The sequence below is a fragment of the Ostrinia nubilalis genome, chromosome 7 (genome assembly GCF_963855985.1).
Source record: "Ostrinia nubilalis chromosome 7, ilOstNubi1.1, whole genome shotgun sequence".
NCBI lineage: Eukaryota > Metazoa > Arthropoda > Insecta > Lepidoptera > Crambidae > Ostrinia > Ostrinia nubilalis.
The window spans coordinates 6,737,860-6,762,556 of NC_087094.1; the positions used below are offsets into that span (position 1 = coordinate 6,737,860).

Below are 24,697 nucleotides of genomic sequence, written 5' to 3' on the forward strand. Positions count from 1 at the left end.
ATTTTGAGATTATTTTACAAAAAAATCACGTCAATTTTGTATTGTTATTTAACCACAGGACTCCTTAATTCTAATATTTATACAATGAATTCGTCACCGCATCTAGGTTTGCTGAAGTTGGTCCGAAGTATTGTTATGAGGTTACCAGTTATCCTGTCATACAGATTTAGGCTCCCAAGAGATATTGTATCAAGTATGTCTATAAATTCCCCTAATAACTCGTCTCGAACATTATCAATAAAAGTAAACATTTGTAGAAAACTAAAGATATTCCAAAATTTTATTCTTTTCAGAGAATCATGACGATCACAACAGCATTTTTATGCATGACTTGTGATGACACTGCCAAATTTTTGATTGACATGATGATAATTTTTTTAATTTTAAAAACCTAGCTGTCCTTAATGAAAACAAAATAAATCCTTATTAAAAAAAAGTGAATCTCCCAAAAAAATTAGATCATGAAAAAAGATCATGACGATGATGAATTTAATTAAAATGAAAATAATTTATTTGCAGAATGTGGTACATTATGTTACATAAACAATAATAACAATGATGTTATCGTCCAGTCGTTAGAGCCGAGCTCTCTCTCTACCTGACAACCTAAGTACGTCATACAGAGAGAGAAAATCAAAATGTTAAGTATTTATTTATTTGTTAAAATAATAGGTAATTAAGATAAAATACCCAGTTACTCATTTCTTAACAAGCTCATTATTATTTTTGGTGCATAATACATTTAGAACTATTGCTTATGTAGAGCTATTTAAGGTAAGAGTAGATACTAAGTGGGAACATAACAACGGCCGTTGCCTTTTCCGCGTCTATCTCCAGTTTATTCACGTGGTTCTATGCATTTACTATACACAGCGAAGTAATAATATGGCCGGTATTTTTAGACCCCATTTCTAGTGAAGAAAGAGTAATTTCGATGGGTCTAGTAAAGCTGGTTTATTGTTACAAAGTTGAGGCATCACACGGCCAATGCTTTCATGAGGCGCATCTAGATGGTCACGTGCGTGCGGGAGAAAGAGGCTGTATGGTGAGCGGCCTGTGCCCGCGTGGGCCAGCCGGCAGAATACGAAACGCGCGCCGCAGCTGCGCATGCGTACTAGCTGAAAAGTTTTTGGCGCGAAATTGTACGTAACGCGCAAAATTAACGCAGAATAGTTTTTGCGGTTATTATATCAAAAACTTTATTGTGTTGTGATAAATCGACATCATTAGCGCTGCCGCCAATATTTATACAATTAAATAACGCAAAATGGTAAGTCTGTGTTTTTGTTTTCTTGCATTTGTGTCATTAAAATAATTTATTTAATATTTATGTAGTATTAGTGCTTACTTTTATTTTTGTATAAGTACCTATTGTATCTAAGCACACATAATATTCCAAGGAAGAGCCATGTCTCCTGGCACAGGCTTCTTTAAGCTTAAAAGGAGGCATCGATCACTATTAATTATAAGCAAACCTCTGGTAACGAAATAAAGATTTATTTATTTATATTTATTTATAATAATTATTAAAAAGGCTCTATTCGTACTTAAAATTGCTATAGAAAATTACCATAGAATTTATTTTAATAATCCATAATTCATAAAGTAGCTAGTGCAATAAGAACTTATTTAGTTTTGGAAATGAATGAAAATGGAAAACCTAGATGCGGATAATTTTCATCCCCATTTGTTAATTTTATTGTACCTAATGTTAAAAGTTACTGAAAATTCAATACTTATTAATTATTTTTATATTAAGTGGTTATTACAGCCCTTAGGTAGGTAGTTGCTTAATTTTGCATTGTAGAGTAGTTTTACTGACTTTTGATTCACTACGCAAGTCTCGCATTACAAAATTAAATGATATCATTATCCAATGTTCTTTTTCATTCAGTACTCTACTACTCATAGCAATATTTATTGGTAAATTCTTTACAGTTTATAACGAGCCAATAAAAAAATACAGGGCTACTACATCGTGAGTGGCTAAGTACTACATAAAGAAATTTTTATTTTAGCATTGTATTACCTAAGTATTACTAATGTTAAGTTTTGTCGAGGTTCTCACACAACAATAAATCTGTCCCAATATATTGGGACTATAGGTACCCTAGACTGGAGATATGTATGTATATAGCTTACCTTGGGTCCCATCTAGGGATGTTATGGATATCCGAAACCGTAACCGAAACTTTCGGATATCTGAAACCGTAACCGATACAAAAGTTTCGGACAGTTTCGGATGTAGGCAGTTTAAATTATTTTTTGTATAGTATGTTAAGGCCTGATTTACCTTTGTAATGCCATCTAATATTAATTTTTATTTTGATATTACTTTTTATTCGTTGTAAAGTGTGCGGCCATGAATGAACCGTGTTGGACAACTATTGCAAATTGCATTCTAAAGCACAGATATCCGTAACCGTAACGGAAACTTTCGGATATCCGAAATAAAACAATATTCGTAACCGTAACCGAAACCGGTATAATATTATTCCTATATCCGTAACCGTATCCATAACCGAAACTACATATCCATAACATCCCTAGTTCCATCCAGGGTGATCACCCACTTAACCTGATGGTAAGATGTATAAGTCCAAAATAGTTTTCCGGTTTTTACCCATTATCACCCATTCTGGTGGGTGAAAACAAAAATAGCGTTTTTTAAAAAATGAGAAGTGGTATTTGTTGCTAAGGGGGCGTTCTAGTGTTACGTAATGCAATCTGGGGGAGAGGAGGTCTTGAAAAACGTTACAATGCGTTACAGTGGCGGAAGGGCGGTTCGATTTCAAGTGTTTAAGCAGAAGTACTTTGTAGTTGGTGTTGTTATTTGTAACTTTAACCGTAATGTCACCAAAGAGAGAGTTTGGCATCTTTGGCATCCCCCCCCCCCCCCCCATGTCCTTGCCATGATCACAAATTATTGTGTTCCTACTAAATTTCTTCTAAATCGGTTCAACGATTCTTGAAATAACACCATTTTATAAAATAATTGGTCACATCATCATAACGTGATCAATTTTACGATTTGGCCACGATATAAATGCATATTAGTGTTAAATTTGACTTATTACTTATTAATCAATAAACTTAAATGAGAAAAATTCAATAAAAATAAAGAAAAGATACCAATTGAAATAATTATAAAGTTATTTGTTTTCACCGGGTGTAAACACCCACGGGTGGAATGAAACGGGTTTTTATTGGGTTTTTACCCTCATGTGGGTTTTTACCCGGGTGGAAACCCATCTCTACACGTAGGTACTCCCTGTAGTACTGTACACAAACACGATCTACTAATTGGATCGCAAACACACGCCAATAAAACATTGCACTACACTGCTATGCCATTAGATCGATAAATTATGTCATGGTTGAATAAATGATTCAGTGACGCGATAAAGCTCAGGCCTAAGTATGAAATTAGGTAAAACATCTGCCATTGATGTAATTAGATAAATATAAAAAATATATGCGTCAATCGATGTTATTGAGCTTTGGTACTAAGCAAAAGTTTTTTCTTGCTTTGCCTCCGGTCAGGAAATTAATTAGTCATCTGTCTCTATGTACACATAAGTGCAAAAAATAATTGGACCCGTATTACGAAACGACAGAGAATTGATCATAATTTATTTAAGTTTCAACCAATCGAACTTGAATTTATGCTCGAAAGATGCGGGCCTACGTAATAGAAGGCAATCAGCTATCTTTCTATGTAGTCTTTATTTCTATTATATCTAGATTTAGCGCAGTAGTCAGGCCTGCAGTGATGAGGCGGTGACAGAGTCGTGTTATCTGTAATTGGAATATAGGCATTAATTTTATTAAAAGGTAAAAGCATCGTTACAAGAACCCAATATGTGAAAATACTTGTTTATAGTGTAAGTTATTGGTTAATTGGCCCGTCTTTCCTTTTAACAACATTATGCAAATATTTAGAAAGTACCCTTTACCATATTTGAAATGTGGAGCGTAAATTGTTTGTTATATTTCTGGAAAATAGTTTGCGTCCAACAAGTACTATCGCAATCGAAGGCAAGTATTATTTGCGGTGTCCTTCTGCCACTCAACTGCAAGGTCCAACAAATCACCTATACCAATGTATATCTATACCTGTATCATGTTACTCAGGGAGAGCTTAAAAGCTTCTCGGACTACAATTCTGAAAATGATGAACTTTCAGGAGCTTGGAGTACCGTTGATAATGAAATGCCGGAAGCTTATTATGTGATTAAATGTATATTTTTGTAATTCGTTTTAGCCACATCAATGTTTTTAGTAAGTTCAATGTCAAAGTTAGATTTTGAAAAAATACTAGGTCTTCAAGATTTAACTTGTTTCTTATAGCAGACAACTTATTTTAGTTAAATTTATTTCATTCAAAACTAGCTCATTTGCAGTCTATAACTGGTATCCTCGTATTATGTCAGTCGTAGATGAAAACTGTAAAGAAAGCCTAAGTACGAGTAATATTACGAATAAAGCCTTATAAGAATTGATTTTCGAAACTTCTTGTATTATTATACATTACAAATTTGGATATAATGTACCAACACAACGTGGGAGATAGTGTGATTCTCAATTTGATCGAACATATAGGTGGGCCTTCGCCCACGTGAGAATTGAAAATATTATTTTTAGATTATACGTTTACAAAATGTAAATGAGTAAGTAAGCTTGAATGTATAACTATTTTTAGTTTTTATACGAACAACACAAAACAGTCATTAGACGCGTTTGTTTGTAGTCATGCATTAGACATCAACGCGTTAGTGCTTCTACGCACCAACAAACATTTATTTATTTATTTAATTTAAATTTTCCAAGTGAGCTAACAGATCGATCCAAAAAACGCACATTGCCAATTTGAAAGAAGACATGAAAATTTTATAAAAAAAGAGATGAACAAAATTAGAATTAAACAGAGACTGGAACTGTCTCAGATCTCATCTATATTACTAGTGCAATCAAAGATTATGATCATCGCTTGCAGCGAATGCAAATTGATGTCAATGTAATCAGCCTAATTTGTTTACAAGATTGCAAAAATCTATTGACGTAGACTAAACAAAGTTATATTAGTTCACCGGCATATTTATTAACCATTGTATTCAAAATCATAATCATTTTGCATCATTTTCTTTGACTTTTAAAGCCTTTAATTAGCTAAACACTCGTAAGTAATCATTAACTGGAATCAGAATATGATCAGCAAATAAACCATCGATTGCGTTGACAGCATCCGTATCATTTATGTACATACATCCGAAGTTAAAATCGATTTCACTTTCATCACCTTGGATATTTGATCGGTATGCAGCGAGCCCATGCGTCTTCGCGTTGGAATGCAGTATCATTTGTAATTTGTTCCTCATAGCCAAAAACGCAAATAAATCGTTATAGCCCAATCGATATTGAATCCACATCCTGATTGTTAAAATTAGTCTGATAGCGCACATGATGGTACGACTCGCCCTGACCATGAACTGCCAATGTGAAGAAGCATCCACAACGCCGAATATCTGTATCACGCGGCGTGATGTTCATTGATGGTGATAAATATCTTCGATCGCAATTAAGATGTAACCTTGTTACTTCTATTATTTTTATTGATGTAGTACATTACGTCAAATTGATGTTAATATCCACCTAAGCATTTTAATTAATCATCATACAGCAGTCAGCACTATATTTTTATGAATCAGTTCATAAATCTTGCACCATAAATTTTATGGTTTAACTTTGTTTTGATTGGTAATTAGACACTACACGATAAAAACTGCGTCGGTGTGTTGATTTATCATAATTGTAAAGTTTAGTGATTTATAATAATTAATAGCTGTCGACATGACGAAATCGTTGTTAGTGTTATCCTTTTCAGTGTCCAAAAATAAAACTAATTTACATAATTTGTGCATTCATTTTGTCATCACTGAGTATTTTCGTCCGAGGTTATTGGTTTATTTCTATGCATTCTTTCACTTAACCTCAGAAATGACCCAATAAGGTGTGGTATGTAGTCGTATAAAAAACTATGAATCAACAATACAAATCGTCAAATACCAGCGACATTCAAAAGCCAAAAATGTATGGAATGAATCACACTTAGACATGTTACAAGAGTTTATAGCCTAACTTAAGTCAGACAATATAGAGCGGGATTTAGTGTGGCTACGAAGGTCCCTTGCGCAATGGTTCGAACTCTATAAAATACCTCCTATTGTAGAGCACTCATTTGAATCACGATCTATCACTGATCCAATACGAATGTCACAGTATACACAATAGTAGTTTCTGTTGAATTAAAAGCTTCTTACCCAAAACAGAAAGTGACGAATCTACTGTTATGTAAGAAAGGTATTGCATTATATTTTATAGAATATCGAGACAAAATGTCTTTGTAAATAAATCAAAAGTATCAAGAGATTAGAAAGATTGTAAGGTATCAATTCTTTGTAAATGTGTCTTTGTAATTTTGTGCAATTTAATATTAAGAGCCATTTTACATTTTCGTGCGAATTTCTAAGATTTCGGAAACATGAATTACTATCTTAAGCAACACCCAGAGATTATTTATTAACTGCGAAAGATAGGTCAATCCTTGTTGTTGACCATTAATGTAACGGATTTACTAAAACTCTTTTGCTTAATTCGCAGTGCCCCATCTCCCACAACCATTTTACGGAAAAATTGCCGCAGACTCATTTTCAAAGTCCTGTATCTATTATTTATGCTCGTATAATAAACTTAAAAATATATAGTAATTATCGGACATAATATATTCTTGTAGTCCAATAATCAAACGGATTCTTGAATTTCATTACCATTATTGAGTAAAATCTAAAAACATTTAGCAAATTTTTAAGATTTACGTCACATTTTGATCGTAATTTTTGGTTTTAATACACAGCAATAACAGCAATAAAAGTATCCCAGAATAAAGAATATTCATTGGAGAATTGATTTCTACAGTTATTGTTTAAATATTAGTAACCACTTTGTCAAAATATTGATGTGAATAACAGTATAAATTACAATGCGCAAGCCGACATCGATTAGTATGGCGCGAGCGCCCGTCAAGGCAGGACCTGTGTCATTTTTCCCGCCATGACGTTTACGTGCGTACGTGTCGTGAAGCGGTGATTTATACGGCGACCAAATATTTTTGATACTATGTCGAGAGGTCCCTGTTTCGAGTCGGCCGTTTGGTGTAGTGGTTCGAAACGGACTAATATGCCGAGAGGTCCCGGGTTCGGTTCCCGGCTGAGCAGAAATTGATTGAAATGATGAATTATAATTTCTTTGACGGGTCTGGGTATTTAATAAATAAATTATAAAAAGTATGTAAGTAGTATATCTAATAAGCTGGCTAGCACCCTTAACACAAGCATATTAGTTGCTTACTTTGGGACTAGATGGCGCTGTAAAATTGTCCAAAGATATGTTTATTTATTTATCCGCGTTGAGTTTTGTTTCGTGAAGAAGAAAAAGAATCGTTGTATCGAGAGAGTTTTGTTGTTAAATCTATACTCATAAAAGAGGAAAGATTTGATTATTTGTTTGTTTGAAGGCAATAGGCTACGAAAAACAAATCTTTCACGATTAGAATCCTAAATGTTTTCTATGTAGGTTATAAAATATTTTCAAAAATTTTAGTCAAAATCTTCGATAATTTGACGTTTTCATAAATATTTTATTGTTTTCAATACGATTTCTTTACTAGTTTTTAGAAATTCTACTTTTTTCTTTTTTTTTAATAATAAATATTATTTATTTTCTCATCACAAACATTACAATGATTTAACTAAAGTGTTTATATTTTATGCATAATTTATTAACTTCTAAAATATTATATTCTCTATTGATAGATGACGCTTCGTATTTTATTAAAATTATTACCTGACGAGGTTAAAAAGGTGTAGAATGTTATTTTGGATTTAACTTGCTTCCATAGAGATATAGAGAGATGCTAAGTAATGCGCTGAGTTCGAAACTCAGTGTCGCATTATAAATTCACACACACAAAGATATCAAAATATGTACTCATTATCCACTGCGATATCAGTATTCAACGTTCGAATAACCTTTAGTAGTATGCAAGCAATGTAAACTGTTTACATTATGCCGACGCTCCTGTCATCATTGCTTTCACAAGCAATATGTTCTGTTTTTGGGCATATTGTTGCGACACCGGCTCCGCCCCTTTGTCACTACAACAATAACTCATTACCCAGAATTTTTTTTTTGGGTGATAAAATTGTAGTGGTGTTTATTGTTATTCTGGTCGACGCCAGGGATGGATGAGCGTCCGCTGTCGCTGGCGACAGGGTCTTCTGGTTTAGGTCTCAGGAAAAATGAAATCCTCTCGTAGAAATGAATAAACTCAGTGTATTCACGAGAATAATTACACACAGCACTAGTGCTCAGTTGAGAGAGACTCTAGAGACGTATTGGAACTGAGTGAACCAACAACGATCTTGCGATAGGAACATCCGACCCAAGTGATAGTTGAACACAGACTGACTAGTACCAGGCCTCTGTCACTCGCCTATGCCGGCCGAGATAATTACCTACAGCGCGCGACAACTCTAAGTTGCAAATCAGTCAGGGCCGCCACGCGCCTGTGTACACACGCGTACATAAACACGCTCGGTCGATCATCGTCGCAATCAAGGTTTATTGTTCCAACAGCACTGTTTTTCCTCTTTATATTGGAAAATCGTAATATTTAGAAATAATAATTAACTGTAGTAATTTAATTAATTAAAAATAACAGGAATTACAAACAAATGTGTTACAGAAAATAACTTATCTACTAGACTTATGTAGTAACACATCCCACTACGTAATCCACATATTGATATATGAAACCATGTAATATAGAGCGAGGCAATTACAATTTTAGCTAATAAAACATTAACTTTACTTCACCGTGTTTTGTTTCCGACACTACACCTTTTAAAACGTTTGTCCAATTTCGAATTATCGCAACACTGAAGTTTATTAATAGGTACTTTGGAGATGGTACGATATACAAACACCACTAGATTAACGTTTACCAATCGTAAATACAATAAATGCTTCTTAAAATTAAGTTTTTATTTATTTTACTTTGCTTATACAACTCTGACGCTCTATTATGTATTCTGTGCTAATACTGCTGTACTGTACTGTAAAGTTTCATCAAAATCTGTTCAGTAGTGTTTGCGTGAAAGAGTAACATACATCCTGACATCCACACAAAATTTCGTATTTATAATATTAGTAAGACTAGTAAGAAGTAACATAGTAAGATGAATTATTTTAGTTATTTGTTTAATAACAATAATATTTATTAATTTATTTCTTAGCTCTGTCTGATAATGGATCTTGAGGAGTTGCAATGGCCACCTCCATTGCAACTCCGTAACAAAACAATAGAACCCTATGGAGTTTGGGCTTGTGTAATTCGCCTTGACGAATATTTCGTCCCTAAATGATATCCAGAGTCCGATGATGGAGCTGTAAGGGGGCAGATTTTTTTTCACTATGTTGACTGTCTTTATTTTGTACTTAATATAATATTTTACATATTATACCTATTCGTGTTTCATTATTAATCGAATTATAAAAATCTTTAAAAGACTAAATAAACTCTATTAAAAATTTAAATTAATTTATCAAGTTTATTAACCGTATTCTACCTTAAAATTAATTACTTATATCAAGTCTTAATACGGTCACGGTTCAAGATTTTTTTGTCCATTTCGGCGTTCTTTTTACTCTTTTGACGTTGCGTTGACAGTTTTCAGCTTAATTCGCGCGGAATATTTTTGTGAAATGGCTCTTAATGAGAACAATAGTTCACATGTTTGTGACTTTTAGCTACTAGATTAATGAACCAAATAATTTAATTTATTATTCATGTTACAAATAATTGATAGGTAATTTATTAACCGTACCTAATTAAAATGTTTTTCATGCTTTATTAATGCAAATTGATGAACGTTTACTTACTACTTCTATCATGATTTACATAAATAATCAAATATACAGATCGAGATCCACTCTAATATCGATTTAAAAAGACTACACCCCATTCCTTTTACCTATCCTTTTTTATTTATGACACGTTCATACGTGGAAAGGTTCTAAACAAATACCTAATAAAAACTTTCACTGTCAATGGTCGATGGTATTTGGAATTCATAATCAGTTAGAACTACCATAGTGTGCAATAAAATGACGCCATTTCAAACCTTTATGCGAAAGTGCACAAAACTCTCAAGTGCGCTGGGCGTTTGATTTGAGACAGGATCGTGATATCGTGAGTGAGTGAGCGAGAATGTGCTCTCTCGTAGAAATAATCCTATTCAATAAATATTTATCGAATTTACATGAGAGTTATTTAAATAAATTATAATGATCTTACTAATTGTGCTAATATTATAAATGTGAAAGTTTGTGTGGATGTTTGTTACTCTTTCACGCAAAAACTACTGAACGGATTTTGATGAAACTTTACAGTATTATTGTTTATAACCTAGAATAACATATAGGCTATAATTTATGACGATCTGTGACAAAATAAATTTCACGCGGGTGAAGCCGAGGGCAAAAGCTAGTTAATTATAATTTAATTAACACGATGCGATGGTTTCATTATACATAATTACGAGTTTACGTTATTCAAATTGCATTTCATCTAAGACTGGGTACATTTATTTATTTGATTACAATTTATTGAAGACTCTATTTTTCCCCTTCTTGTTTGCAGGCACACCCAGTGTTACTTTACGATAATTAAAATAGGCTTTCCATTTGAAACTCTAGGTCCAATGGTCCAATGCCGTAGACTGTCTGTCTGTTAGTCTATCAGTCAACATTACTTAAAAATTGCTAGACTAATAACCACGTCAAAAATATAGGTACTGAGTTACGAATAATAAACACGTTATGAAGACTCAATCATATGCTTTTACTAGCACGCATAAATCACTATTAATAAACATAAAGAACGTCTCGTCATCTTCGCATTAAGGTGACATAAGTACGAGTAAGTAGTAGAAACTAAATCATTATTGATAAATTACGTAAAAATACGGCTAAGTGAGTGGATAATGACGGACCAAAGGGTTCCGAGGTTAAAGATGACTTGTTGTTTGTAACGGTTGTCACTATGGGCTTTCCTTTAGCTTATCAGGGTGAGTTTAATGTGGGTAGCAGACCAAGAGCTAAGCTGAGTTAGCATAGCATAATTATGGAAAACTGCTAAAGTAAACTTAGCTTAGCTCTTGGCCTGCAACTCGCATTAAGCTGGCAGGCATTGTCATAATAGACCAAGAGATACGATAATTATGTAGTTTATATTATTATATCCATAGAATGCTATTACGTTCTACGATAATGAATATTGTATTATTTTTTAAGCTTTTCAGAGCTTTTCATCGGTGAAATAGAGCACATCAAATAATGAAAAATCCCATTTAGGTACTGTATATTTTTATTGTACAGCTTAAAAACCGCAAGTGCTAGTTTTTTGTTTCATGTTAAAGTGTAATGGTAAAAATGACCTCATAACCTTACATTTCTCTTGACTCGCAGTCCTTGCCATAGATGATATTTTACTTTAACCGCCTGTAATAAGATTTAACTGTACAGAAAACACGATTACACTAATAAAGTAGCAGAATTTATGTCTCAGAGTTCTTATTGGACGATAAGCTATAAACCTAACGTTGTTGCACCTCGCCTAAATATCTATAAACTTCTTGACTAATTTTATCTTGGCAATTAGAAGGGTGTCATAAAAACTGATTAAAAGTTTAATTCAAATTGTAATGCCAAAAGAGCGTTCATTCATTTCAGATGGAAGGTTGGAATTATTTTTCAAGCAAATCTTAAAAATCGTTTTAACCCTAACTTACTGAATATTTACTGTTACAATGTAAATTGAGCAAGAATATAATATAACCTATTCTATTAGCCTACATAGATAATAATTAAAGCGTATAGAACTGAATTTTCTTGTATACAAATGGAGAAGCATGACATGTTTTATGATTTTATAAGTAATCCAATTCAATATATTGAATATTCCCATTCTTATTGTGCTATTTATTATCAATCACAGTATTTCCCATGGTTGCACGATCCGCAGCAAAATTAATGTTTCCTCTCTAATCCCACTCATCAGTTAGTCTGCTCTAGATGGATCCTACTCACTGATTAAGGTAGTCACTCACTAGGAGCACTCACTGGTAACAATGTTTAATTTTGACTGTTAGTTGTGACTTGTGACTAGTTTTATGATGTTCTTCTAAAATAGGAATGATATTTAAAAGGGAAACTTAGAATTAGCTTACTTTATTAATTTCTCAAGTTCTTATGAACTTAAATTATCTAACTTGACCTGAACCGTGTCAATTGAATGTCATGTTCTATGTAAAGGAGTACGTAACGTTACTTTTTAAAAGCTCCTACCTACCTGTGCGGTACTGGTTGTAAGTTTATACCGCAGACTTGCCTATCACATGAACTGGTTTCGCGCTACATTGCGGATTCTACACACAAGATGATAGCTCTACCGTCTTCGAGCTTGGCCTCTCTACGGACACTCCCTTACTTTCACCCGGAAAACTTACAAATATAAGACACATTATTATCTGCCCATTGAGAAATCAATCATTTCAAAGAAAATATGTCGAAAATATTCGTCATGTAAACATTTTATAGTTCAGTGCTTGGTGATGATGACGTAACTTGTCTCTAGGATTAAATTATTGACAAATAACGATGTTTGTTTTATTTTTAGACGTTTGCAACCTTTCGTCTCGTTAAAGGTTAACAAAACAATCACGCTTTAAACTAAAGTCAACTATCACATTAAAATTGATGCACTCGTGTAATTTAAATAATTTGTCTATACTCAGACCTGCAGTAGATAAGTATAGATAGATCCACTTACCTGTATTATGTCTTTATTAGTAACACCAGTAACACTTCCAATTTAGTGCACGCTTTACCCTAATTAAGGTAAATATACCCACACGAACTTAGTTTACCGATTTCCTAACAAAGTGCATACCTATATCGAATATCTCGTGAAGGCAATCGTGTCCAGTACGATTGGTATGAGTATGATCTCAGTTTCTAGGATTAATTTTAGGGCACAGTTGACATGCGTATAATATAAAGGTCGACTTATTAATTTGACATTTGCTTAGAACCAATTATAACAACAAAATATACATATAGTCTACCTACTGATATACATAAAACCCCCAATATGCTCTATAGAGTACCATTTTATTACGGTTATCCAAAAAACTCGTACACTAAACGATTGCTGACCAAAAGCAAAATGCTAACAGTCACCTCGGACTGAGCCTTGGCATTGCTACCCAGGTTCATTTTACCACTAAGCTATAATAATAAAAAAGTTGCGCGTCACGCAGTGACAGGTTGAATAGTATAGAGTCCACAACAACTTCCAAGTAAAAAGTTAATGTGTGTCACGCACGTTGATGTTTAGTACTTAGTACTGTATAAAAAACTATGATAAAAATGATTCTATTACTCGAGTCATGGTGGTCTCCGTAATTGGATTGACCGTAACGTATTGTCGATGATACTGAATAAACATTTTTTCTTTCTTTCTTTCTTTCTTTCTAACGAAATTTTCGAGGAGCAGTCACCTTATAGTTATAACATTCGTGAATATTTATCTAATATTGGATTACATATACAGTCACTTCACTCTGCTACACGTTATTCGCATGTGAATGGACTGGCAGTTCTCGCATAGTCATGGCTCGCAGTTATGCCTTCAATGGCAATTATTCTTTGTTGGTAAAGCGGATTAACTCTACTCCATAATCCTTTTAACTAAACTTTAAATTACCGAGACGACAAGATTATATCGCTGGTTAAGAAGGTAGCCGTGGGGGCGTTTCTCAAGCAAGGCGAAAATAAACAAATGGTTTAGTTGGATGGACAATTGACACCTGTCACATTTTCAGCATAAGTTACCTCGCCTTCAGTTTTTATTATTGCAGCGTCGCTAGACGAGTGCAAATCGCCGTTCCATATGAGTGGGCGGGTGATGCGCGTGGGCATCCATTGTCAGTTCATAAGCTCAGAATTGTAGAAACAAGGCCTTTGTCTCGACTATCCATCGTTTGTCGAAAAAAATCGGTCAAGTGCAACATTATTGTAACGATCTAGTTCTTTTTCAAACTCGGTGCGAGCAGGTGGTTTTGTTATGAAAATGCAGCGAGACTGCGAGAACTTGACCTTAATGTTATTGTTGTTGGTGACTTTTATTTTTGCATAATGGACTGGGAAAAAATATCTAGTAATGTTTTGGAGCGCTCCTAAGTTTAATTAAAGTGAAAATAGTTGAATCAGAACGTTATAAGTTATGGTTTTTCCCCACTCTTGCTATAATTTGGGCAATAAGTAAAAATCTTACTCTTTACAAATAGGACTGATCTCACTCAATGACCTGTTTTAGCAAACAAAACACAATCAAGCATCCTTGCTATGTCCTTGATATGGTGATCCTTATCACAAAACGTGACTATTTTCGCCAACATGATTGTTGCTGGTTCGTGACAACTCAGCTGTATACCTACACCTAACATCCCATGCCTGTTCTACAGTGGCGTCCCATGATCGAGACTGAATTTAGTAATCCTAAACTATCGTAAGTCGGCTCGCTGAATCGATAATAATTAGGACTTACTTGTTTGAAGTCACGTTCTGCTGTTGTTCGTAAAAGCTTCTTTTGACAACTGATAGATTGATTACACGTTGGCAAAACAAAAGAGCGTTCGCCTAAACACGATCACTGCGTACTTGCTGTTCCTATAATAACCCCTGGGAGTACTCATATGGTACTTTAGATTACCGTGAAGGTCGATTTCAATAACATCAGTTCAGAAGCCAATCAATTGGTAAAGAAATCACTGGTTAACTATTAATTAAAGTCAATCAAACACTACTACACTTTGTTAAAGAAGAACGAAAAGTATTACGAAATGTTCACTTTCGTTAATTAGTAATTTGTTGCGTTCAGGAATGCAACTAAATTGTAAGTACAATTAAAAATTACCGCTTAATTTTCCTGTACAGTCTACCATCTGCTTAATTTTCATGTACAAACGGTACATCCGTACTGTTTATTGTAAAATAGCACCTACGCTAATAAAACTTAAGATGCAGATGCACAGTGTTTAACATTATACCGTATAAAGGCAGGACTTTTAAACTACAATGTTGCTGAGCAATATAATTCAAACCATAATCGGATGACACCTTTATCTCACCGCACAGTCTGGAATCCATTTAACAAAATTATTTCATTTCCAATTAGATAACATGTTATCTTTAATTTAGATAATATTTCTTGATAAATAAACTTTTTTATTCATTTTTAAGTAAGTATTGTTAGCAATAGCCCCACTGGGCGCTACCCACTAGGTGGATCGACGATCTGGTGAAGGTAGCGGGAGGTGCCTGGATGCGCAGGACCGGTCGTTGTGGAAATCCTTGTCCAGCAGTGGACGTCATTCGGCTGAAGCGAAACGAAACGATTGTTAGCAATGCCGTGTATTGAATGGATGAGACTACCAGTAAAACCTTAATGAACTCCATTTAAAAGCTTTTTTTCTCCAGTTCTCGTAGCAAAAAATGCTTCACGTGCGTCAAATGGAGCACTTCTTGTACTCGTTCACTGATATCATTGGATATCCTCAATCGTGATTACATTTGATCCATTATTTTTCCGGATCATCGGATCACATTCAGAATGTATCCGTGTGCTTTGTTTTCATGGCTAAATCATTGTGATGCTGTCTCACCTTGGTGTAATGATCATCTCACATGACTCCATTAGTGTGGCGTAGATCGTTATGAGATCTATTTGTTACAAGCTGTAAGGTCATGGTCTGAAGTGAGTTTCATCATTTCTCTAAGTCATTGATGGTGTAGGGCCAAAAATTAGAACGCCCCGGTAAACAATAACTGAGGTCGTGTTTTTTAAATGAGGTCGATGTTCACAAATATAGGTCAATAGATCTCTAATTTGATATGAAAAGATACTTGTACATCATTAGCAAAACACTTTCAATGATGATGTTTATGTTTATGATCGTAATGTACGTCTGAAGTATGGCGTGTGCTAAGCCTATTGAATATAGTGTAATAGGCTCTGCCATAGCCGGCTGTTGACATTGACCGTGTGTTTTGACATGATATAATTACTGGGTAGAGCAGACCTCTAAATCGAATCGAGGATCTTACTAGTACATCAATAATTAAAATTTATTGATGGTAATACACACCGTGATTGGTATTAGAGGTATGTCGATACTCCTTTTGAATTGCATGTATGTATTTTATTTCAATACTTCTATGACCAAATCTTAGACCTAATAGTGCTTTTGCAAAGTATTTGTTCAAAGTGAGCTTGACCCTTATATGTAGCCTAAAGATACAATAATAAATTATTATTGCATTAAGCTCATGTAATAGGCAGTTACATAAAAAATACATTCCGTATACCCAATGTCAAAAAGGCTCCTTTTATTTGAATTTATCTATATTCACTATCTAACTAAATAGTAAAACAATTAATAGTGATACCTGAAATCATCTACACCCCATTTATAACGTAACGATTTAAATAGCTACATAATAATATACAAAAACGAAAGTTAGTTTTATCTTGGTTACCGACATCGGCCCTATTTGAAAACCTACCAAACACCCGCATTGTGCTAATACGTTGCATTTCCATATCAAAAGTGAAACTAAATATTGACTCAGAATCTCTGATGCAATAACATGATTACCTATTTGGTAACCAAATAAATAGCTATCTCCAGCTTGATTTTCTGACTGATATTGTCCTGATGAATATCATCTTTCCTAAGATAAAAATGTAGAGTTGCGGTCAAGTTAATGAACCATCATTACAAGATACATTTACAATTGAGATTACTTTTTGTTATCATTTCGACAGAATTCTCCTAATGTGGAGATAATAGAGGGACTAGATCTTGATAAGACTATTTTGTCTTATCTAAGAGTTGGCCACGATTCTTAAAAATTGTTTCAAGTTTGAATTTACTACGAACTTAAGTACACCTTATTCCAAATACGTTAGATTTCAGTCTCTTACAGAAAGCCTTTGTCGTAAGTCCCCATGATTGTCCGTGTAAAATCGAACCATTTTGAAGCTCTACCATTAAGCAACTATAGACTTTGACCCTCCATATTATTTCACCCCTCTATTTTCTTGCGACAAAATTTAGTCTGAAGTCTTCTAAGTTATCACTCCAATTCTATAGCAAATTACCTACAATGCGTCATCGTAAAAATGCGACATTACCTATTATAGAGCCATTTACTTTCCGTAGTAATATCAATGCGATGGCTTTCTTGAGTTGCATGGGTTTCTCTGGGTTTTCTGAGCGAGCTTTTTTCTTGCCTAATAACGATGAACTAATAGAAGCAAAATTAAGTAGAATTTTCATTGCTCTACATCCCAAATGATCGAAGTAATCCAAAACCCCATGGAGTGGCACGAGACGTTCTGCTCATCAGCATTTCGCCACCGGAGTCCCATTCACGACAGCGGTGTTGCAACTGCACCCGCGTGCTCTCACGCCGCGCTAAATGGACCGACTGACAACAATACCAGGGGCGGACTGAGACCATTGTTTTGAAGAACAATGAAAAAGAGAATGAGTAAAATATAGAATTAAAAAAGAATAAGGATTCTACTCGTTTATTACGATGGCAAAACAACATGTATCCTGCGTGCCCCTTAAAGATTGAAGGTAATCAGGGGACAGATCCATAACAGTTTCTCGTACTCGTTCAGCACACTGCACTAGTAGCAATTCGTAGAATTAGATCCTTAATATCGCTAATTAAAAAATAATAATTAAAAAGCTCTTGAGAGCTGCGAATGATCGCAAAGAACTTTTCCTTTCTGTCTTTCCACTGAAAGACAAAAAGGAAAACTTATTTTCTTATAATATCACTATCGTCATATAGGATTCGGTAGTCTCAGCTCAAATATGATGTACCTACTTCATTAGCATCAACATCAGCCAGCTCATCATAGTTCAAAAAACTATCTACATCGCAGATGATGGCAGTTTATGAGCGTAACAAATTCCTTACGATATTAGAATCCTCTGTGTGTAACCTATTTAAAATGTTTACTAACACACATAAACCTGCCTCATACGTTGACAATAGTAGTTATGCTCACTGTAGCGTCAAAAAAGCCAATTTCGGCGAATATGAAACAATAGGAAAACTGTGGTGCAACGCCAACGAATTTAACATAACTTACAAAGAATGACACTAACGTTACATGTTTGCCATAACAGTAAGCAATTTTTGTTTTGTTTTTATCGTTCAAAATGGGTTCGCAAACCTTTTTAGGGCTCTGGCACGGCCGCCTATGGCCGGCAATCTAGCTTTTAAGTTTATCTCAGTTACATTGTTGCTCCGCATGTCCCATCAGGAATTAATGCACTGCATTATGAAGATAGTGATCGCACACATTTTTCTGTGTAGAACACGACTCTTGATTAAAAGATTACTCCTTTACGGATATAGAGTTAACATCTCAACTTTAAAATATCCAAAATAGTCTTGCTATTTTGGATATTTGCATGCTGCTTTACTGCATTTTTTCCCCTCTCTTGATGCGCTTTAAAAAATGGAAGATCAGCTAAAGCTTTTATTTTTCTTTATCTTTGAGAATTTGAGATGTTTTTACAAAATACTTAACATAATTTTATTTTAATTTGGAGTAGGAAGTAATAAGAATTAGGTAGGCTACTATAAAATCCCCAGTACCTAGGTAATTTATAATTTTGCATTATTTATGAATTTGTGACGAAGTTGAATAGAGCTTATTTATTGTCAATTTAATCCTATTTTAATTTTATTTAGAACCTTATTAGTTCTTATAACCTTCAATACTAATATGATAAAATATCTATTCGATGTATTAGGTATGCTTTGTGAATATGTAACATTATGGTATGGTGTGACTTAGATGTTAGACCGTAACAAATTGAACTCATCTCATTTTGGAGAACATTATACTCAAAACCTTGACGAAGTAATGTGACCATACTACACGCAAATATCAAATTAGATAAGTGTAGGCCGACTTAATAATATTGAATTAAATCTCATTTACACTACTTGTACTACGAGTTAGCTGTGATTATCTGAATTCTGACCCTAATTATATAAATTATCTTTGCCAGTAGGCACGTCAAACTGATCTACAAAAGCTTGATTTGAGACTCCTCAGTCTTTGGTGCGTATCATCACGCACCAAATAGGTAAAGATCTAATTAAGCTAGTAAATGATATTAAAGATAATATTGTATTAGATTCGATAATATTTTAATTATTATCAAAAGGTTATTGCGATTACGATTAACGCGCCTGCCTTACGATCTCTTTCAATGTCTGGAGATAAGATCAATTTAATTATTGATCATCTCATCATCCATACTCAAGTGTAGTTAATAATCATTTAAGGCTTCAATTAAATTATGAAACATCTAACAAAAATAAATACAATATTTCAAAAACATGACTATTCCGCGTAGTGAGAGTGAGGTACTGATATCAAGTTTCACAGTTCTAGCATTTTGTACATTGTAGTAAGTGCTATCTGTGGTGCTATGTTGCTACAAAATTAATATGATGTAGGTACGTAGGTTCTCGTACGTTTAGGCGCAGATTATAAGGAAAAGTCAGTGAAAATTGTATAAAGGGTCGACTCTACTTTATTCCATATGCACATACCTACGTAAACTGCTTATAATTTATTACAAAGGAAAAGTAGGTCCTGAGAAAGCAAATGCATACTGGTTGCCAAACCTGTCGTTCCATACGTTTGTTAGAGCTTGGGAATACAGGAAACTGTAGGTTTAAGTCACATGTAAATAACAACAATGAAATGACAAAGGTTTTTTTTCCACACTGTTGGGCGTCATTCTCTTGGATGCCATGTGTTTTGCAATAGGAAATTGTAGGGTAAGACTACTTAGATCAAGAATTCTATATATTCTCTGTAAAGATTTATTATTATTTTATATATATTTTAAGATATTTTATTAATCTATACTAATATTATAAATGCGAAAGTAACTCTGTCTGTCTGTCTGTCTCGCTTTCACGCTTAAACCACTGAACCGATTTTGAATTTGGTATAGAGATAGTTTAAGTCCCGGGAAAGGACATAGGATAGTTTTTATCCCGGTTTTTGAAACAGGGACGCGCGCAATTATTTTTTTTCTGTGACATACAAAATTCCACGCGGGCGGAGAGCTAGTTTGCTATAAAAGAAATACAAGGCTTGCTAAATTACTAGCTAGTAAAATATGATCTGTTAATCTATTTTTTCTTCTGCCTCGCCTTATCCTGTCCTGTCCCGATCATGCGTCATTTGATTCTATCTTGAACATCTTGTTCGTAGAAGTAGATCCCAATACATACTTTCATATCCTTGGACATTCGTCATCCAGACGACGAAGTTATTAATGACTTTGGAAAATACTTTTAGAGAAACGGACTAAACAAAAGTTTCCCCATTATTTCAGTCATGAGTATTATTGACCTAGAAACTACCTTATTGTCAGTTCCGGTTAATTTAATTTTCCCGATTAATCATGTACCTACTACTTACCTAAACCAGTCAAATTAGTAATGTTAGCATGTAAACTAAGTTTGTACCTATATTTTTAATACAAGAATTAATTATTTGTTTTTAAACTACTTTGTCCACAGAGAACGACGAGCCGATCATTCAAGAGCGCCTTCAGTTTATGCCTATACCTGATCCAGTTGACGCAAGTTCTGGCTGGGACACAGTTCGCTTCACACGTCAGCATCAACACTCCTGCGAGGAGTTTCAGCCATGGAGTAGGGGACCCAGTGTCGTCCCTTGCGCGGAGGTCCTATCAGCCGGTTAGGACAGTGTCCAGGAGTTTGAGAAGTAAGCAAGTTAAGAGAGTGACCCTAATTTTAGTTCTCATACCTACGTTTAGAACTTCCTCGACATTATTTTAAGAGCGCCTTCCGTTGACTCTACTGCCAAGCTCTACTACTATCGTGATGCAATCTTGGGATGCAGTAGACTTTAGTGCTCCATTGAAGTCTAACTTTACGAAAAAGCGTAACGCAAACACGTCGGCACGTTTTTAGTGTTGCGAATGTCTGAGTTTCAGCCATATCATACGATTAAGTAAATATGAGTTTTGCAGTAGATTCGAACTCGTCGCAGCAGTTGATGATAAATCTTTTCTGTCCAGAAAAACAAAGCTTAGTTACTTAAGTGCCAATGAAGCTAGCTAATTAAGTAATATTTAAGTTAAACATAGTAATTGTAGTTACTAAGTACTTAACTGCGATCGGAAATACAAGGGCAATAGGACCACGTGGCCACAGAAAAATCAGAAGAGTTCATAAAATGTTGATTCTTACTACATGCATGCATGCATGGTATCCAAGTAGGTAGGTAAAGATGTGTGGGAATGTTTTACGAGTAGGTTAACATTGTTATTAATTAATTAGTATTTTAGATGAAAAACATCATAAATATACATCATAATAAGTGGTCATTTGAAAGTCAGACTAATTAACACCAATCTGATATTTGATCAGTAACATTGTTCATTGTATTCAAAATTAATATTTCAAAAATACAGGAAACAAGCAGTATAACCATAAAATGCAATGAATTAATTTGCCAAATTATTGTAGTAGGTAGGTAGGTTCTTATACCTAAGTATGTACCTAAATCAACTGTAAAGCTAAGCGTCCACTTGTCGGTATCGTACGCAACGGACGCATCGTACGAAACACATCGTATCGGATGTGCGATGCGTACGATGCGGACAGGTGGACGCACTTATATGAGTTTCTATATAAATAATACTACGATCCGTAATTCCTTTATGGTTGCGTGCGATACGTCCGATGCGTACCTACGATACCGACATGTGGACGCTTAGCTTAAGACTCCCTCGTCGATGTAGACTACTTACAGTTACAGGCTTTATAACGGCCGATACTTTTTGGTCGGCTTCTAATTTTTATGAGAAATCGGCCGAAACCAAATATCCTACTTAAGTAGGTACCTAATAAGTGTACCTAATGCTGAGGCTTTTTTTACACAGTATATGATTTATCTACTGTGCTTTATCTGTCGATACTTTTTAGTCGGCTTCTAATTTTATGAGTATCAGCCGAAACCAAATAAGTAGGTATATTTTTGTAATGCGCCTGTTGCATCCGGAACAGCCCGACTAAACTATTGATAGACCGACAAAAAGTCTAGTCTGCGGAGACGCTACTTGCCAAGCTTGTAGCGAACTCTCCTGAGATATTATTGCAATCCTTACTTACTTGCAAGATATACATCCTCGACGTTTCTCTTTCAACCATTTCTTCTATCGCAAATTACTAGCCGTCTTATCCACAGGACCGCAGCCATCCCAGGCGCACGAAGGCGGCTACCCTCGAGTGCGGCCTACGATACCATTCAACGACGAAGATACGAGGCGCGGAAACGCGCTGAAATACCCCTTGTGGCAACACAACAACTTCATGGGTATGTTTCATGTGAAGAAATGAGGGTCGTCTCCCATATTAACAACTACTTACCTACATTAACTCTATTATTATATCTAAGTAAACCGTTGGGACTGAAACGTTACAAAATTAGGTTTGTTTTAAAATAAACTTGCCCAGTGACATACTTATACCTAGCCATTGACTGGATCAGTCCATAACGTACCATCAATGACTAGCGGAAAGTAAGTACCTACACGGATCAAGTTTGTGGGTTTGGTAGGTATCTACTTTGATTACTTCTACTTAGTTAATATTTATTTTCCCCAAGAGGGAGGGGAAAAGAACCTTTGACTGTAGTCATGATGTTCGAAAATGGCAATTAACGATTCAGGATTAAATAAATCAAGGACACTTTGCTCTTCATAAATTAAAGTATGGTAGGTAGGAGCTTACCTATCTCTCAATCTTCAACGATTCATTCTCTAAATTCCAGATGTTTCCATCCCACTGCTACCTCCGTCCCCTTACAAAGTGGACTCGCCGGACCCGGAGTCTCTGTGGCCCGAAGGCCTCTTCTTACCTCCAGTGGGTCCTCCGAGATTCGGGCACTCCATATCGCGAGCCGACGGCAGAGACGCATCGTCAGGTAAGTTCGACTAAACATCATACAAAACAGGGTGTTCCAAAACTGAACAACCAGCGGGTACCTAACTGGGCTCATAGCTCTAGCTAGACCAGTGTTTTTCAACCTGTGGGTCGCGAGCGATCCCCTGGGGGGTCGCGAAGCCTCTATCTATAGGGGGGTCGCGAGAGGCCGTAAAAACTACCTCGGTAAAAAAAACAGTAAAGTATTAAGATAGAATTAACCGAAATCTAATTAAGCAAATGCGTAAATGTTGAAGTATTCGGTCCCTACATACATCTTTGTAACATTATAAAATGCATGTAAAAAAAAGCGAAAGGTCGTAGCCCCGTGGGGTCGCAAAATATTTTTTCATACCTTGTCATGTCGTGTCATGAAAAAAGTTGAAAAACACTGCTCTACTGTCTAGACAGCACTGAAAATCTTATAAAAAAAATATGGAGTGCCCATGATAGTTAGTTACAATACTTACAATGATAGTAGTCATAATACCTAACATTTCCATTTGTAAACTCCATTTGTTAGCAGAATTTTCACAATAACCTTAAAATCATGGACATGCTGTAAACGAAATTTTTGAATTTGAATTGAACGGTCTCGAGATAGCATCTGTTATCGCCGACCGCGCCGTGCATTCGCTTTGAGTTTTGGAATACTCTGTCTTACTTCGGATTCTGATCGGATGCTGTGCATTATCGATAGATAACGATTCCAAATAATGATAGTAAGGCATTAATAATTGTTTTCTTATCTAAAATTTCTGGATTCAGGTAATGTAATTAACAATCACAAGAACAGTGATAAGACCCGGAAGTGGTATCTGATTCGATAAAATGATATAAAATCATCTCGAGTGACTGCCTACTTAATCGCATTCGGTTGCACAAGGTTAGGCACTCGTAAATTAGTCGATAAGAGAATAATGAGTTAAAATTCAATTTCAGAAGCTGCACCCCATGACCCATACCTCCTGGAAGGTTCAGAAGCGATAGCAGCAGTGACGAGATCAAATCGCCATGGAAACCTCTTCTTCCACGAGATTCCACACATCCAGTCTTTACTAGAAAACCAAGAGTTGAGGATCAGCAATCAGCTCAAACCACACCGACTCGGCAGCATACGCTACACCTGGCCGCTCAATCGGCCATAGCCTCCCAAATAAAACAACGGCCATGCATGTAAACTGTATTATATTTAAAAAAACTATAAAAAATACTCATTGATATAATAAAGTCATAATTTTATACACTAGCTGCATTTGAAAATAAAAATATACCTCAATAAAATTGTCTTTAAATTGGAATGTATAGGGTGATACAGAATATTAAGTATCTTAAAATTAAAATATCTTATTCCTAAATTACCCCAAAATGTTGGGGTCAGACTATTAAGTTGGACAGTTACAGCCACGGGCTGAGACAAGGCAGTGCTAAAGCTATTAAGTACATA

The 24,697-nt window shown here is 35.0% G+C and overlaps 2 protein-coding genes across 2 annotated transcripts in view; both read left to right on the forward strand.

Moving 5' to 3' along the window:
* LOC135073169 (protein lin-9 homolog) overlaps positions 1–24,697 on the forward strand; it is an 89,101-nt gene that overhangs the window by 56,411 nt on the left and 7,993 nt on the right. The gene's annotated exons all lie outside the window — the stretch shown is intronic.
* Positions 1,028–24,534, forward strand: LOC135073178 (uncharacterized). Its single transcript, XM_063967252.1, has 5 exons — positions 1,028–1,270; positions 20,818–21,025; positions 22,514–22,642; positions 23,099–23,251; positions 24,193–24,534. Exons 1-5 carry the CDS (start codon positions 1,268–1,270, stop codon positions 24,396–24,398), a joined length of 699 nt encoding a protein of 232 aa, XP_063823322.1. The 5' UTR covers positions 1,028–1,267; the 3' UTR covers positions 24,399–24,534.

What these genes read in the sequence shown, in the direction of transcription:
- LOC135073178 (XM_063967252.1), top strand. An exon ending in AGTGTCCAGGAGTTTGAGAA is followed by an intron (nt 21,026 to 22,513) that starts GTAAGCAAGTTA and finishes TCTTATCCACAG; the next exon opens with GACCGCAGCCATCCCAGGCG. An exon ending in CGGCAGAGACGCATCGTCAG is followed by an intron (nt 23,252 to 24,192) that starts GTAAGTTCGACT and finishes ATTCAATTTCAG; the next exon opens with AAGCTGCACCCCATGACCCA.